General features: G+C 38.5%; 1 protein-coding gene across 2 annotated transcripts in view; it reads right to left on the bottom strand.

Annotated features, from left to right (window-relative positions):
• Positions 1 to 2308: 2308 nt before the first annotated feature.
• The window catches only part of SEMA5A (semaphorin 5A), a 324829-nt gene continuing 310466 nt past the window's right edge, over positions 2309 to 16671 (bottom strand). For both annotated transcript variants that reach the window (XM_050315083.1, XM_050315092.1), the window contains exons 22-24: positions 11150 to 11197; positions 8723 to 8934; positions 2309 to 7324 (exon numbers count right to left, since the gene is read on the bottom strand). In XM_050315083.1, the coding sequence (XP_050171040.1) occupies positions 7205 to 7324; positions 8723 to 8934; positions 11150 to 11197 (380 nt within the window). In that variant the 3' untranslated portion in view covers positions 2309 to 7204. The remainder of the gene's footprint in view (positions 7325 to 8722; positions 8935 to 11149; positions 11198 to 16671) is intronic.

Consider the following 16671-nt stretch of genomic DNA (forward strand, 5'->3'; position numbering starts at 1 on the left):
GTTCAGGTCATGCTGACATTAAATACTTGAAAAGGGAAGAAAAATCCTTACTACCAAATCTTGGAAAAAAACCTATATCAAGAAAAAATTTTGAATACTAATCAAAGCAGTTAAATAATATCAATCTGAGTCATGAAGACCAGAAAAGGGATATGCTCCTTACCCTCCCCAACTTAGAACTCAATTTGATAAAAGATAATTAATTAAATAAAAGTATTTAAAATATCCAATAACATCACTGGAGAGGATAATATATGATGGGACATATAATAGAAAAACAGTCACCAGCCATCAATTGAGCTCCTTCTCTGTGTCCCAGATGATCAGTAAAGCATTATGTTAAATTACCTCTGGATTACTAAATGAGTCAATGGACAGGCATTAAGACACAAATTTAATAATGTGTCTGAATAGGTGTAAATCCAAAGTGAGCTCAACATCCGTGGAACAAGACTGCAATAGTACCTGGCTTAAATCCCTGCACCTGTGCTTCCATGCTTGACCCACCACCAGCGTTTCTCCTTCAATGTGAGAATCTTTTGCAGCTCTCATGAGCAGCTTTGCTAAGGAAGCTGTTTTTGAAGGATGAAATGACAAGCAAAAATGATTCCTTATATAGATCTGTACAGGGATCATTTACTCCCATTATTGCAATAAGCAGTTGCCTTCTCCTGATATAAAACCAAAGTGTTTACTACTGCTAAAATCTCTTAGCTCTATTTCAATTATTTTATCTTGGATGCATCACTATTATAAAAAATTTTTCCCTGGTACAGAACATTTCATAGGGCCGTGACAAGAGAAAGCACTTTTCAGCACACAGACATAAAAGCAATTTCTTCTGTAGCTGTCCTGTCAGCCATCAAAACTTTATTTAGAAGTTGGGACCTTAAATGTCCCATCTATTTGAAATTTTATTTCTTTCACTTTTAGTCAATGTCTACTGTTGTAGCTAACAAAAGTGAGAATACATTCAAAACCACTGGTTTAGTGATTAGGAAATACAGTTGCTGAATCCTGGAACGTACACTTTGCTATTGTTAATTACCTTCCATGATATTTTAAAATCCAAAGCTATTGTTGGATGAGGTTTGTGGATAAATCTTTTGGAGAAAAAATAATAATAAACAAGTGCAAATAACATCTTCTTTCTGTACTTTCAGACTCTAGGACTGAATTACGAGCATGCTGAAAGTTACACTGATTGAATTTTTTTCTGCAAATTATTATCTCTGCTCAGATGTTCATTTCAATTGAGGAATTGCTATAGTACTTTCAGTTTAAGATCAATTACAATAAAACAGACTCAGTATCACTATAACAGTTTTCACACAGCCCTTGATGTCAGTTTTACAGTACAAATTTTTAGCAGGCCTCACTACTGGCATAAAATCGCTCTGTCAAATTGATATATACTCGGCAAGGCAGAGCTGTGATCCCACAAGTGTTTCCCACAAGCAGAAAAGGCAAGGGGAAGGCAAGAAGGTGAAAAAGTGCCCGACTTGGATCCAAAAAGTATACTGGAAACAAAAGGTTTATCAGTTTCCAGTACACCTCTCAGCTTTAACTTGCACCATGGAGTGGTCTCAAGAGCATGTCATCTGGTGTGGTGCTTTTTTTTTTATTCAGTGAATGAGGTCAACTAAAGGGGTACACACTCTAACTGGTCACGCGTGTTCAGCCTGTGGGACTAGACTGGATCTAGTCCAAAATCCAGGAGTTCAGCACCACTGTTTGGTTCTACAGATCTGCTCCTCTTGCCTTATCCTTCCTGCCAACACAGGTATTGCCAAAATGCCCCCTGTACTGCTTGTGAGAGCATTTCCATCCCTTCTGGTTAACCTGATGTTGACAGTGTCACCAATTTTTCCCCTGATTCTGAGAAACAATCACAGATTTGCACAAATACCTATTGCAATCAGACTGCTTTTTCTTGAGCAACTAGTTGGCTTGATATTCAGGAGGTTACACGCCCAACAGCCTCACCCTTAGCAGTTCCCAAAAAGCCTCTAAATTCCTGTGAGTTTACTGGCAAGTTTGCCAAGTCTTCAGTCACATTCTTCTATAGTTTTGTTTTCACTTCTGCCTATCCTTGCTACTGCTGGGGTTGAAATCTTTGCCAAAACCTCCCAGGTTTGCATATTTCTCTCTTTGTACCATCCCAGTTAGAAAATGTTGTCGCATGGCAACACAATGCAAAGCATTCATTTAGTGACACAGAACAGTCTAGCTAAAGCCCGTTTCAGCTACAAACAGATTCATTTTTGTGGAGAAGACCAGACAGAAAGAAAGGGAAAATGTCCACAGATCCCAGAACCCTTCTTTATTTGGAAGAATGGCTTTTAAATGAATAAATAAATAAAGCAGTACCTTGTTTTATCATTCATTTATTTAGCAAAGAAAGGAATGAATTCAAATACCCCACACAATGAACACATATTTTTCCCTGATATCAAGATGCAGATTCGCTTGTGAACAATTTTAAATGAATCTGTTTTCTTACTATTGAAGTCATCTTGTACTGTGCATGGATTTGTGCAGAAGCAATACATTTTGGGCTCAATTCTGTAAACACTTACTTACTGTAAAATAAGTAACTTGTTACATCCATACCACTGATCTTGGTGTGGTTATTTATGTGATGAGTAAAATTTTATACTCAAGAGCCTAGCTTTTGGCAACCTAAATTTAGGCATCCAAATGCCACTGAAAATTAGAACTATATCTCTCCATGCTCACTGCACTGTTGGTGAAGAGACACAAGCTCTCACCAGGATGTAACTCTGCCCATCTAAGGATGCTTTCCCATGCGAGACAAAGAGGGTGCTGGTGGCAGCTACAATCAGAAATTGGCCAGATGCCTTAAGCAGAGCAAGATAAGCTTGGACCAAACTGTTTACAGAATTGATCTCATACAGCAAAGCCATTATGCATACAATTAACATTAGGAATGTGCTCATGTTGCGCTGATTTGAATAAAACTGGTCCCACATTTAAAGAAGTGATTTATATATAATTATGAGGAAAAAAATATTGAAGTATTTAATCCTATTAACATTTTACTTGCATCTGAGACCACTTACTTTCTTTTCTGGTTTGAACAGCCTCATGGTATGGTCTGATGCTCTGAGAACTTTCTTCGCTAACGTAAGTGCTTCAGTAGCTCTTGATTTGTACATTGGCACGGTATTTTCCCAGAGGTTGCTGTGGAGCTCTGGTTGAGCTAACTAAATGCACAGTGTCCTACAACCATGTGAGACTTTAATCAGTACTGCTTAATAGCCTGGAAATCAAAGCCATTTAAGCCCCACTCTTTCTTCCACCCTCTTATGAAAATCCTAATACTAGTCAAAAATCTCTTGATTAGTTTTAGCCAAACCACACTGCTTCAACAGCAGGTGACTGCAAGCAGCTGGAAAAGCTTCTATATAAAGTAACCCAGAAAGACCATGAAGATAATCAGACTCAAATCAAAGTCCAAGATACATCTGCAAGCACAGGAGTCCATTTTCTAAGCAAACGAGGAACGTATGCTATTTATCGAACATAAATATAAGCACAAAATGTATACTTTAGCATACTTTGAGTTAGCCAGTAAAAGTCTACACCATTCAAGATGTGACTGGAAATCCTGCTTCCTGCTCCCTCCATGTAGCAGGGCTGAGTAGAAACAGCTTTACTTAGAGAATTTTGATGTATCTGCAAAAATGTTTGTATTCAAAATAGAGAAGCATTTTAAAATTTATGCAATCAGTGCAAAAGTGGTCTAGTAATATTATCTATTGGCATTTTTCAGAGGTAATATAATTATTTATCCAGAATAGAGCACAAGGATAATGAGTATTTGAGCATGGCATTTGATAAGCAAGGGAACTGATTTTTCCTTTCCAAAAACAGAACAATTCCTTAACCAAATTTTACCCTTGCACAAATTTGAGAGCTCCATTGGCTTAAAAAAGATTTGCAGGGAAATGCCCATTTGTTACATTTTTGACAGAAAGAAAAATAAAGAGCTTTCACGGACAAATGGACGTTGTTTAGTAAGGGACTTGGCAGTGCCTAGGTTAATGGTTGGACTTGATCTTAGATGTCTTCCAACCTAAATGATTCTATGAAATCTGCTCTTCACCAAAATGTGCGTGACCTATTTTGAAAAAAAAAAGTTAAATGAAGTAAGGAAAACCTGTACCAAATCACTGGAACAGCTTCATAGAACTCAGAAGATGAAAATATTGATACAGGCAGTGAATCTGGGGTCCTCTAAAATTACCTAAGACAAAAATATCTCAAATCTTTAAAATCTGTTGTTTCACAATCTAGCTTGGCAAGGAGATCTTGTCGTCAAGTTTTTCCTCATTGTAAGTGCTCTGGTATTTCCATGTCTCCTCTGCTGCTTCAGATAGAGTATGAATATATTTCTGCCTGGGATATAGAACAATGAAATTTAGGAAGCTAAATGACAGAAAAACAGTTTAAAAGAATCACTTTCTGGACAAGTTGGCATGGTGCTTCAATAACATGGGAGTTGTTCAAAAATATGGAACACCTTAAATACTCCTTTGGGAGATGGAAGTGTGAGCAGACTGAGCATCTGCTAAATGCACTTCTACCTATGATCATGTAGATTTAACCTAGGATATTATTACCACATATATAACATGTATCTAACATATGCATTTATCCACAAAAAGAATGGAAAATAGATCACTGTAAAAATAGGTGCGCCTCAAACTACTGAAGAGTTAGGAAAAAAAGCTAATTTCAGTAATTTTAATTAAAAAAGGTTAAAATAAAAGTACATAGTTCAAATATTTTAAAGATATTGGTCTCATAACTAGTATTCTAAATATAAAATCCATAAGCTGGACTAATGTGCTCTTAATACAGGGGCAGAAAGGAACAGTGTTGCACATATGAGTTTATGTACATGTTCTGTTTTTTCTTGGCAGTAGCAGAAATATAGATTTTATTTTATCTTATTTAAATATAAAATTTTATCTTTTGGCATGAACACACAATTCAAATACCAGACTGGTTATGATTTGGAGAGCTCTTTCCCCTTCTATCTCTTGCAGAGAAAATTTTCTCTTACCCAGGGCAATCAGCTAATTTCTTCCTGGAGAAGCAAACCTAATGTACAGTAAAAAAATCACAAATTATATAGAACCAGCACTATTATACTTTCTGGAGATGAACTGGTGAGAAGGTGAGGTCCTTTTATTTGACTGAGTTAGTAATGGGGAGAACTGTTCAGCTGGAAAAAAATAGGTAGCCGATCTTAATTATTTTCAGAGATGGTAAATGTGCATTCATTTTACTGCATAGCTTTTTAAAGACCACTTGCTTTGACTTTTTTTTTTCTACAGAATAGAGACTGTTACATTCAGATCTATCCCCATTCAAAAATGTAGCTCACTGCCATCAGTACATATGGTGTTTACCTGTGCTATGTAAGTGGCTGGACCACCAAAGTGGTGCTCAAATACAGTCTCACATGATCAATATTTCTTGGTACTTTTTGCTATTTTTTGTACATAGTTATGAATCATTATAATCTGTACATGTTTTTCTCTATTTGCCTATCATGACACAACCTAATTAGCAAGGACTCTAAACACAGAATGGAAACATTTCCACTCTGCTTCTCCTTGCATACTTCCCTTCATATTCTAGTGTGATGATCTTTGCTTTTAGCAAGAAAATGAAAGCCCAGTTCTTTAATCCTTAATATTCACTTGTAATTTCTTCTCACAAGCTTCTGAGAACAGCAAATGCTGCCTTACTACTACATAGTCTGAAAAATCTGACCCAAATCCCTGCCCTTTTCTTTTTAGTTATACATCTGGAATTTCAGATACAAAAATAACATCATGAATGTGGATGAAGACAGACAGAAAAAAGAAAAATGGCATAAAACTTCTTTGTGTTTCCTTACCTGCCACTACAAAAGGAATTCAAACTGATAACTTAAAACTCAAACAGTATTTTAAATATTTACAACAAGATCGTCAATTAAAACACCATAAGAATGTTCCTCTAGGGGCTAACTGACATGGGTCAGACATGGCAACGAGATGAGACAATGCTTTGCAAATATATCTACGCTTTCTGAGCCAGCTTTGTTTGTCAGACATGTGCATATAAAGTAAAAGCTGGAAAGAGAAAAGCAGATCTATGATTATACCTACGTACTCCTGGGAGCCAGAGACGGCACACAAAATGTGGTGTGGCCATATTGTTCTGTGACCAGCCTAATGGTGAGTGCCACAGCAGGGACAAATGTGTTCCCGTGTGCACGCACCAAGGAGAGGAAGCCTGTGGAATGCCACAACGTGCGCAAACCTGCACACTGCAGCAAGGCTGGTTTATTAACAGCACACAGAAAAACCTTCCAGTGTGCCTCTCCCATCTGCCCTCCTCCATCATTCTCCCTCTGGGACATGCCCTTCCACATCCTCCCAAAAATTAAACTGAACAAGGTGAAGGCTTTACGTGACAGGGCTCGGCTCGCTACTGGAAACCACTGACCCTGTAGGTGTCTGGGTTAATTGCAAGATTGTATCCCTTGGTACAGCGTTAGTCTCTGCAGTCTGAACAGCTGAACCGCAGCCAGGGTGATTTACAGCCCGAGAAGATCAGCTTAGAGAGCCCAGAGCTGCTGCAGAGTATCACTAAACCACCACGTTTCTTCTTGTCCTCATTCCCAGCACCTTGTGAGCTCTTTCTGCCGGTGTGAGCTTCAGAAGACTTCACAGAGGGCTAACAACAAAGCTCCCTTCTTAAATCTCAAGGAAATAAAAGACAATACCTAAAAAGAAAATTAGATTTGTATTCCTGGCAGAGGTTTAAGGGGTAACATTATTATTTCTTTTTCAATCTCAGGAATTATTTAGTCACTTGTCAGAGAAATCTGACTGGAAATTTATGAAGCTGAGCGAAGCAGTACAATCCTCACGAGTGGTCCAGCGACACTGAGGGGCTACAGCTGCCCCTGACACTGAAGGCCAATCTTGCACTCTGCAAAGAAAACATCATGTCACAAACAGATGTTTTGGGCTTTTGGCAGCAATGGGACATTGATGGCTTGGATCGTGCTTGAAATGTCTCTGAACTTCATCTCTGAAGCCTCAATCACATGAGCAGTCAAGTAGCACAGGCCTTGGGGACTGGGGAGTTACAGGAGGCCAGAAAACACACAAGCCCATTAGTACTCATCATAATTATTGAAATCTGTAAAATAGGTATTAGAATAAGTCTTTGCAGTAAGATGTGGATTGAAGTATTTGTTTCTCTCCTCCAGAATCAAGTTGTTTTTGTTAAATGCCTGGGAAGAGAAAAAAAAAATAAAATAAAAAAATTAATAGAGGAAAGGTGATCACTAAGCACTTTTTCATTGAGGCAATTCTTGTGGCAAATATCTGTGTATAGTAAGCCAGTCAAAAATGCATTGAGAAATACCTCTCTACATTTGCAAAAACTTGCATTTGCAAGAAGTACCTTCTTACATAATAAAATTCATATAGAAAGCAATTCTATTCAATAAATAAAACCAGGCACTTTTGGGTTAGTATTGCAAAACTAATTTCATGATTCTATGAATTTTTTTTAATCACTCATATGCAGTTCTTCCTATTAGAATGACTCACTTATCGTCTTTTTACTGAATAAGAATTATTTTCTCTTTACTTCATTAATTCCCTCATTCTCAAGTGCTGTATGTTGCAGAAATGACTCAAGGTTTTAAGACATAAATCTTGTTTTTTAAAAAAGTAAAATGGGCTTTTAAATTATGAATTTTCAAAGGGTTGTGGTGGGTTTTTTGTTTGTTTGTTTCTGTAGTTATCTAGAGAGATGATTAGTGGAATTTGAAAAAGTTTTAAATTAGGTTCATATTCCACTGCTGACTAGAAAGTCCAGAGTTTTCTTCCTGTTTTTAATGACTTTGTTTAAAATGTCTTTAATTAGAAAGAAAAATACAGAAATTAGAAACTGGATTATCCAGGCAGGATTCAAGAAAAACCCTCATTTGCAAAAAGCTTTGCAGCTGCATGAATAGACTGTGTAATCTGAAGATACTGAACTAGGTATTTTCAGAATGCACATCCTTTCTTAATTCGGTGTATCTGAAATGCAGAGCTATTTTAAAAGGTCACAAAAAGGAAACAGCTGTTTGGGAATAATGATAAATGATATGAATATTATGATAAACTCTCAGTAAATCTGTACTGCTGTTTCACAGAATATTTTGGGTATAAACACTAGTTGAGAATCTGACCTAGAATATATTCACCAGATACATCCCCTGTATGGCGACATAGTGCAGGAAGATGGACAGTGCCCTTGACAGCAGATTGTCAGAGCCAAAGAATTACCTTCAATATATGTCATGAGGATTGTTAATGGCCCTATTTACTTCTTGAACAAGCCACTTGGGAACACAATTAGGAAAAAAACCCCACAAAACAAAAGTTGAGTGGTCTGCTTTTCCAGGAAAGGTTGCTGTATAAATTATATACACGCACAAAACTGAACTTCATGCATAACAGGGATTGACAAATAAAAGGATCTGCAATTACAATACTTCAAAGGAAATCTATTTTTGTCATTAACAATCAGCATAATTTGAGCCCAAATGTCACTGCAGAAAACTAGTAAGTAGAATTCTTTTGATACAGCAGAAATGTTGTCTAGGAGTATACACTAGCTCCCAACCCATCCTCACCTTGATGGCTTCTACGGAATCATACTTGTCCAGTTTATTGATGTGGTTTGTAATGCTGGTATTTAGAGGAGCTGGTGACACCGGATGGATGACAGTTGCATCATGGGACTGTTGTTGATACCGTTGGCAATAAGTGTAAACAAGCAGGGTAAGAAGGCAACCAAGTATTGAGCTGCTTAATCCCACTGCGATCATGTGAAACATGTTGAACTCTGCAGAGCAGAGAGAAGACATTCTTAATTTTAAGGAAGTAGAAATAAAAGCAAGCTTAAGCTTGGGGAAAAATGTAGCCAAGTGTTTGATTCAAATAAGGATAAGGAAATTTTCATGTGTTTCCCTGAAACAATTGCAATGGTTTATCCTTACATTAGTAAAATCATTTTACTTCCCTGAAGGGATCATTACAAGAATCTTAGATAGCCATACATCTCTATAAGTATTAAGATTGAGATCTCTGAAAAATGCTTAAACAAGTTCAGAAGCCAAGTAAAAGATAAATGAATTGCATTTTGTAGGTTTGAGTAGTTCATAAAAATTTTTTTTCAGATTGTGTAACAAAGCCTTGTTATATATGAATTATGTGTATAATGTACATATGTAGTTTTGGTGTTTTGTTGTTTTTTTTTTTTTTTTTTAAGTGAACTACAGTATCACCTCCTCTACTGCCCTTCTAGTTCTTTCTCTTATACATGGTGACTTGTGGTCATAACAAAATCCTGGTATCTTCGAATCTTATTCTTTCTTTCCAGAAAATGTTTTCCATATGCCATTTATTGGATACATGTCCTAGTAGCAGCAGCATAAATTTTTTCCATCTTCTGCTTTGATTCTTGCTAGGTATCACTGCTTTCGTATTTTGGCCAATTTGTTCCCTTCTCCATTTCTCAGAATTTTTTCTTAATGTAAGGGGGAGAGTGAGAAAGAAATGGTAGCATTTTAGGGGAAAATGGGAAGTGGGGAGAGACGGACTCCTGGAAGCTCAATGTGTTTTTAAGCATAGCAGCCAAAGAGTGCAGAGTCAACAACTCAGAGCCTAGCACCCTCCTGTCTGCTCTGCTGTTCAAAGATACTATGGGATGAGATGACAGGAAACCCTCTCCACCTACACAAGGATTAAAACTGAGAGGAAGCTCATTGCTGCATGAAACTGTAAAAGAAAATCTAAGGCACAGTCATTCCCTGATGTTACTGAATAGATACCAGGTCAGATGTGGCACCAGTAGGATTAGCTCAAAAGAAATTACACTGCTTTCCATTGTTATTTCAAACTGGAGCTGTGTTTTTTGATTAGGAAAGAGGTATCAGTGAGAAGGTCATGTCAGAAATTTCCTCTTAACATTACTGAAAATTCATTTGTGGCTGCTTAAATGTACAAATGAAAGATTTTAAACTGAAATACTGGTGCTAGTCTTTAAAACATCTGTTAGACTTTTTTCACTGTAATACAGAAAAATGGGTCAGGACATGGGTCCCATTTTTTGTAGGACCTTTACATCCCTACTGAGTACTTAGAAACATGAACTAATATTTAGGTAACTAGATTACTGCTTCAATATATAAATTACCACTGAAATATCCTTCTACATTTTTATGACAGTTTCCCAGTGTTGCAGAACTTGGCAAAATGTTTTCAGAGTACTACTGCTAATTAGTAAAAAAATCAAATTACATTATTCTGGCTCCCATAACAAGTTACCATACCGAAAAGTACCCTTGCATAACCTCTCTGTTTTCACTGTATTTTATTAGGTTAAAAATGCAGCTTATCTATGCATGGAAGAATACTAAACCCAGCCAGAGCTATTACCATGACGACACAGACTAAGCGTGATAGCGCAGCGCAAAAAAAAGAGTTCATTTTCCTTTTTCTTCTTCTTTTTGTTTGGTGGTTTTTAAAGTTCTTCCTTTAAAGATTGGTTTTGCTAGCATCATGACTCTCTTTTTAGTTTTGTCTTTGTCAGTGAAGCTAAAAATGAGTCCCAGACAGAGTCTGAGCTATTAAATGGGCTACCAGCCTGGTTTTCTGCTGTTTATTTGGAGTCCCAAAGAGGTTTGTGAAGTTATTGTCCTGAAAAATGTGGAGCAACATCACAAATTTTGACCTACTGGTAACTAGTTTATTATACGTTGCTTTTTTTTTTGAGACAATGGTGACTGCCATACTGAAAAAGAAGAAAACACAAACATCCAGTAATGCACGTTCTTGTCTCAAAGGTCACCAATGACAGATAGATATTTAATGAGAAATCTTGTAGTAACTACAGTTTTCTGTACAAGTAGCTACTTTTTCAGTACAAGTGTAAATAATAAAAATGCAGCATTTAGAATGTAGAATAATACTAAGGGAGTGGAAAAGGTGAAACAAAAGCAAAGAATACAGAATCAATATTTTGGTATTTAATATATAATTCGAACTGAAAAGCTTACCGCCACATCGTTTCTCTTCTATACTGCTGGATCGTGCCACAGATATTTCTAGAAAAATAAATAAACCACTTAGGCCAAGAAGAAAAAAATATTACAGAGAACTACTAGTTTGATTAACACAGTAAGGATTTAAAAATTCATTCTATTACAATCACTCCAAATCCAAAGTAAAAAATACTTTGTCTGTGTGGTAGAATTAATAAAAAGGTCCCATGACATCTTCAGGTTTCTTAGTTTCCCAAGCAAAAGCAGCAACTTATTTTTAATTCTTGCCTCAAAACATCTCTGGAATTAAAAAGATGAAACACAGATGAAAACATTCTTTGTGGAGTTTAAGCATGTGGAGAAAGAGCTGATTTACTGAATAGAAAAATTAACTACAGTTTAATTACCTTGTGTTCAAATGGGCTCATTATGTCTGGAAGTCACGTCTGGCACTAATGTGAAAAATGGGACTTTAGACATCATCAGAAGAGATGACTTCCAATTTCGTGGGTCTCAGTTGTAAACTAATAAAATGTAATTCCAGACTGTATCCTTACCATTTTGACTTTGAAAAACATTTGAAAAAATACTGATAAAATCTGAATAAAATCAAGTTCTTCCACTCTTTACTTGCAGACCATAGCTTCTGTGAATGGAAGTCCTCTTTTACAGATCAGTCTCTTGAACCTCTCTGAAAAGGTCAAGGATCATGCGTATGTGAGTGGGGTAACTGACACAGGCTACCTGGATTTCAAAAAAGTAGAGTTTTAAGTTCTTTGACAATGGCTTTCCAAGCAAGAAATGAAATGAGGAAAGAGATACAAAACCAGGCTAGTATTATGTGTCCAGTTCTTACAATGGAGGAAGGTTACCACTTCTGCAGGGACTTAGGCTTTCCACCAAAGAGCTATAAAAGCAGTAGGCAAATGTGATTTTGAAGTTTGCTAATGAAACAAAGTTATGGTGGCATGAACAAGGGAATGCTGTCAAGAGCCCTAGAAGGGCCTTATAAAACTAGGCAATAAAATAATAAATAAAACAGAATGTAGATCAGTGCAAAGTAGTATATAGAGTGGAAAGAAATCCTACCTTCACCTATAAAATGATGGGCTGTGAATTAACAATTAGTTCTCATGACTGAGACTTGGGGGTTATGACAAATTGTTCTGGGATAATATCAATTTAGTGTTCAGAAGCAATCAAAGGAAAGCTAGGTGGTGCCAAGAAAGCAATACTGAATAGAACAGGGTATCAGCATTATGGTACTTTGCAAATCCATATGCTGTCCGTACCATGAACACTGTGTGCAGCTCTGGTTTTCCCATCCCAGGATGTCTCTACTAGAACTAACAAACAGACCAGAGAAGGGAAAGAATGATACACACAGAGATACACTATAATCTGTATAAGGAATTAAGAGTAGGCTCTCCACTGCCAAAAGATGATCCTCATGCAGGTACTGCAAAAGGGATCATAATTTTTTATCATTTGTGACAAGTTGAACTAGTGCTAACTATTTCCAAAATGACAAAACATCAAACCTGACACAACAGCACTCTTACAGAGAGTTAAAGGCTGAAAGCATACTTTGTCTCACTGAGACTGTTAATTCACAATCATAGAACCATTTTGATTGGAAAAGGCCTTCGGGATCATTGAGTCCAATCATTAATAAGCACTGCCAAGTCCACCACTAAACCATGTCCCTAAGAGCAACATCTACATGGTTTTCAAATACCTCCAGGGGTGGTGACTCCACCACTTTCCTGAGCAGTCTCTTCCAGTGCTTGACAACACTTTTGTGAAAAAAATTTTCCTAATAGCCAATCTAAACCTGCCCTGGTGCAACTTGAGGTCGTTTCTTCTTGTCCCATCACTTGCTACTTGGGAGGAGAGATTTCCACACACACACACCTGACTACAACCTCCTTTCAGGTAGTTGTAGAGAGTGCAAAGGTCCCTCTGAGCCTCCTTTTCTCCAGGCTAAACAACCCCAGCTCCCTCAGTCGCTCCTCATGGGAGTTGTTCTCCTGACCCTTTTCCCAGCTTTGCTACCCTTCTCCAAACATGTTCCAGCACCTCAATGTCTTTCTTGTAAAGAGGGGACCAGAACTGAACATAGGATCCAATATATGGCCTCACCAGTTGCGGAGGTGATATAGGAATGTCCCCCCAGGAAAAACTGGACAAAGCCCTGTATGTATTAAATTTTCTAAACAGATTAGACGATGGTAACATTCCCACAAGTAGAACTCCAACTGAAAGACATTTCCAGATTCAGAATGAACAGGTACTACATAAAGCAAAAATCATGTATAAAGATATTTTAACAGACAAATGGTTGGGTCCCTTTCCCCTCATTACTTGGGGGAAGGGACATGCCTGTATTTTAACAGATAGTGGCACACAATGGGTACCATCGCGGAGAGTGAAAATCTACAGAGATCCTGCAGATTCCGGCACACCGATGCCACCACTCCAGGAACAAGCTCCATCATCTTCTTTGTAATCTTCATAATTGCAACCTCTGTTATCGACGCTGCTCCAACCAGCATCCCTACTTGGGCAATGGGCCAGGGAAGTAATCTTTGGGTTACTTTAGCGAAAGAAGCTAACACTTGATACAGTGTGCTTAGCCACCAACAATGTTGCTGACCCCTTCTCCACTTGTCTGTTGCTACTGTCAAGAGATACTGTTTCCCACGAGTGAATCCGGTTGTTGTGTCACTGGAAATGCCTGACTACAATTGGAGCCATAGCAAGATATACTCGTCTAAAAACAAAAAAAGGGGGAGATGCGGAGGACAAACGAAGGAAGCAGGAGGAGTACAGGAAATGGCGCGCGATGTGTGAAAAATGCTAAAAGGACTCTTGCCTGATGGCACGGACGTTTGCAGGCGGTTTGGGCCTGATTCGTGAATGGGTGGGGTGTTCTGTGGTCGTTTGGCTAATGGTTATGGTGTTTACTATTAATGCATGTTTTTTGGTGTTTGTACCCCAGTTGTATTTGTTGTATTGTGTTTGGACATGTATGAACATGTTGGTCCCCTCATGAATTTTCTCCTCCCTGATTGGTCAAGGTTTCCCTCTCCCTCATTGGCCAGGATTTGCCGCAGTGTGGGCGGTCCTGCCATCTCCCTCCTTTCATGTTATTGGCTCCTAGTTAAGTTATGCATGTTGCTGAATCCCCATTGGTTGTTTAGTCCCATGCTCCTCCCAGTTTCCAGATCCTTCCACCCTGAACCCTATATAAGGGTTAGCTCCCCACTCAGTCAGGGACAGCACCCTTGACTTTGTATCCTCATGCATCCCTGTGTTAATAAACACCTACAACAGAGCAAGAACCCTTCGTGCTGTCGTCGCCTCTCCTTTCACCGGGCTGCGGCAACCAGTGCCAAGTACAAGGGGACAATTTGAGGAGTGGCAACAGAAGGAGAAGGGCAAGAGAAGAGGTGGCTCATTTCAGATTCTACAAGTACCTACTTTCCAAAACAAGATATAGAGCTTGTATTGGATTAAGCTGGAGATTCACAGAATGTGAGTATTAACAGAGTTTCAAAAGCCTTAGAAAAAGGGAAAAATACAATGTGGGAGTTTTTGCCTTTACACTGACATTTTCACATCAGTTTTAGAGGAAAACAGTATTTGGGAGTTAAAGCATTATGCACCATCTATAAAAACACTGTTTAAATTTGTTGATGTCTTTGTTATATTGCGCTATATCAAATAGTCACATGAAAAAAAAGGCTGCTGCACTGAGTAAACACAGCTACATTTCAAATGATACATTAAAATGTAAATTTCTCTGTCTGTGAAAAGACCACTAGCTTTTTTCAGTGTACATAGGGAGAAAGATGATTGTTAACAGCAGTGCATTATGATAACCCCTACTGTCGTGTGGATTTAAATGACTGCTGTGATTTAAAAACAAAAGTATAGTCATGAGTTCTGACAAATTGTCATGGGTTCACGTGGATGAATTTTTGGTAATAGGGCGCTACAGAGATGATTTCAATTATAAGCTAATAGAAGCTTTTGCTATTCTTTGAAAAAGCCAATGATAGCCAGCTCCAGGATGGACTTCCTACTATTAGCCAATAATATTTGCTTCTGTGATAACATATTTAAGAACACAGGAGAAAACCCTGTGGCGCAGAAGAAATTCTAGCTCGGAGGAGAGCAGAGGAGAACATGAGATAGCAAAGTAAACTCCAAGGTCAGTGTAGCAGAAGGGGGAAGGAAGAGGCCCAGAGGCCTCCCTCTCCCTCCCATGCAGGGGAAAGACTGAAAGCCGAGAACCCTGCTGCCTGTGGAAGACCATTGGGGTGCAGAGACTCCCCTCTGCAGCTCATGAAAGAGCCCATGCTGGAGCAGAGGAGGGCATGAAGAAGATGTGACTCTGTGGGAGGCCTAAGATGAAACAGAGTCTTGCTGTAGACTTGTGGCCCATGGAGCTTGCTGGAGTAAGTTGTCCTGGGTAGGACTTGTGGTCCTGTGGGGGAATCCATGCTAGTGCAACTCATTCGTGACCCAAGGGACAGCAGATTACGGAAGAACTGTGGCCTGAGGGATGGACCCATGCTGGAGAGGTCTATCAAAGACTGTCTCCCAAGGGAAGGGACCCCACAAGAAACAGGGGAAGGACTCAAAGCCATTACCCCTGTGATAATTGTGGTGATGACCATGGTGAAGCAAGTTGTCCCCTTGCAGTCCATGGAGACATCAGAGTGCAGAGGGATAGACTTCTGTACCCAATGGAAAAGTGCCCCCCACCCCGGACAGTGAATTGGAAAGAGTTCCTGTCTAAGAGATGGATTTGAACAGCAGCAGAAGCAGCTGCTGGCTGTGACTTTTTGCCTCTTTTCTCATCTCCCTGCATGGCTGAGGGAAGGGGGGAGTGGAAGGAAGGTGGTGTGTTTTAAGACTGTTTTATTCTATTAGCAATAATTTAGTTTTTAGTTTAAGTTTGTTAGCAATAAATTTAAATTCTATTCACTTTGAGTCTGTTTGCCTATGAGAATTAGTTAGTAAACAAGTCTCCTAGTTCTTATCTCTACTCAGGAATTCTCTGATTAACTTTTTTTTCCTCTCCTCTGAGAAGAGCAGGGGACAGGGAGGAGGGGAAAAATGGTTTTTAGTAAGTGTTTAAAACCTGACCAAAGTCAAAACCCCGATACAAATGCTGTAGAATAATACATAATGTGACTGTCCATGAGGCACTTAGCAATCACCAGGGAGATAAGGACTGGAGCAAAGTTAATAAGTTTCTAAGCAGTTATTAACTTAAGGGACTCTGAAATGATTTCCAGATTAACTGCCAGCACCCATTTTGTATAGGCAAACCACAAAACCTAGAGGAATGTTTCCCTAGAGTCTCAAAAACACTTAAATTAAAATAAAAAGGAAACTATTTCTACTTGCTGTCTGTAGTCATCCCCTGCTACCAAGAAGGATGGGAAGGACCTGCAGAATGTTGCAACAATAACTAACTAAAGCCCCAGGTGGTGATAATAGGGACAGCGCCACAGCACTGGGTG

Source organism: Myiozetetes cayanensis, unplaced genomic scaffold (assembly GCF_022539395.1).
Source record: "Myiozetetes cayanensis isolate MyiCay16 unplaced genomic scaffold, myiCay2020 scf1, whole genome shotgun sequence".
Lineage (NCBI taxonomy): Eukaryota > Metazoa > Chordata > Aves > Passeriformes > Tyrannidae > Myiozetetes > Myiozetetes cayanensis.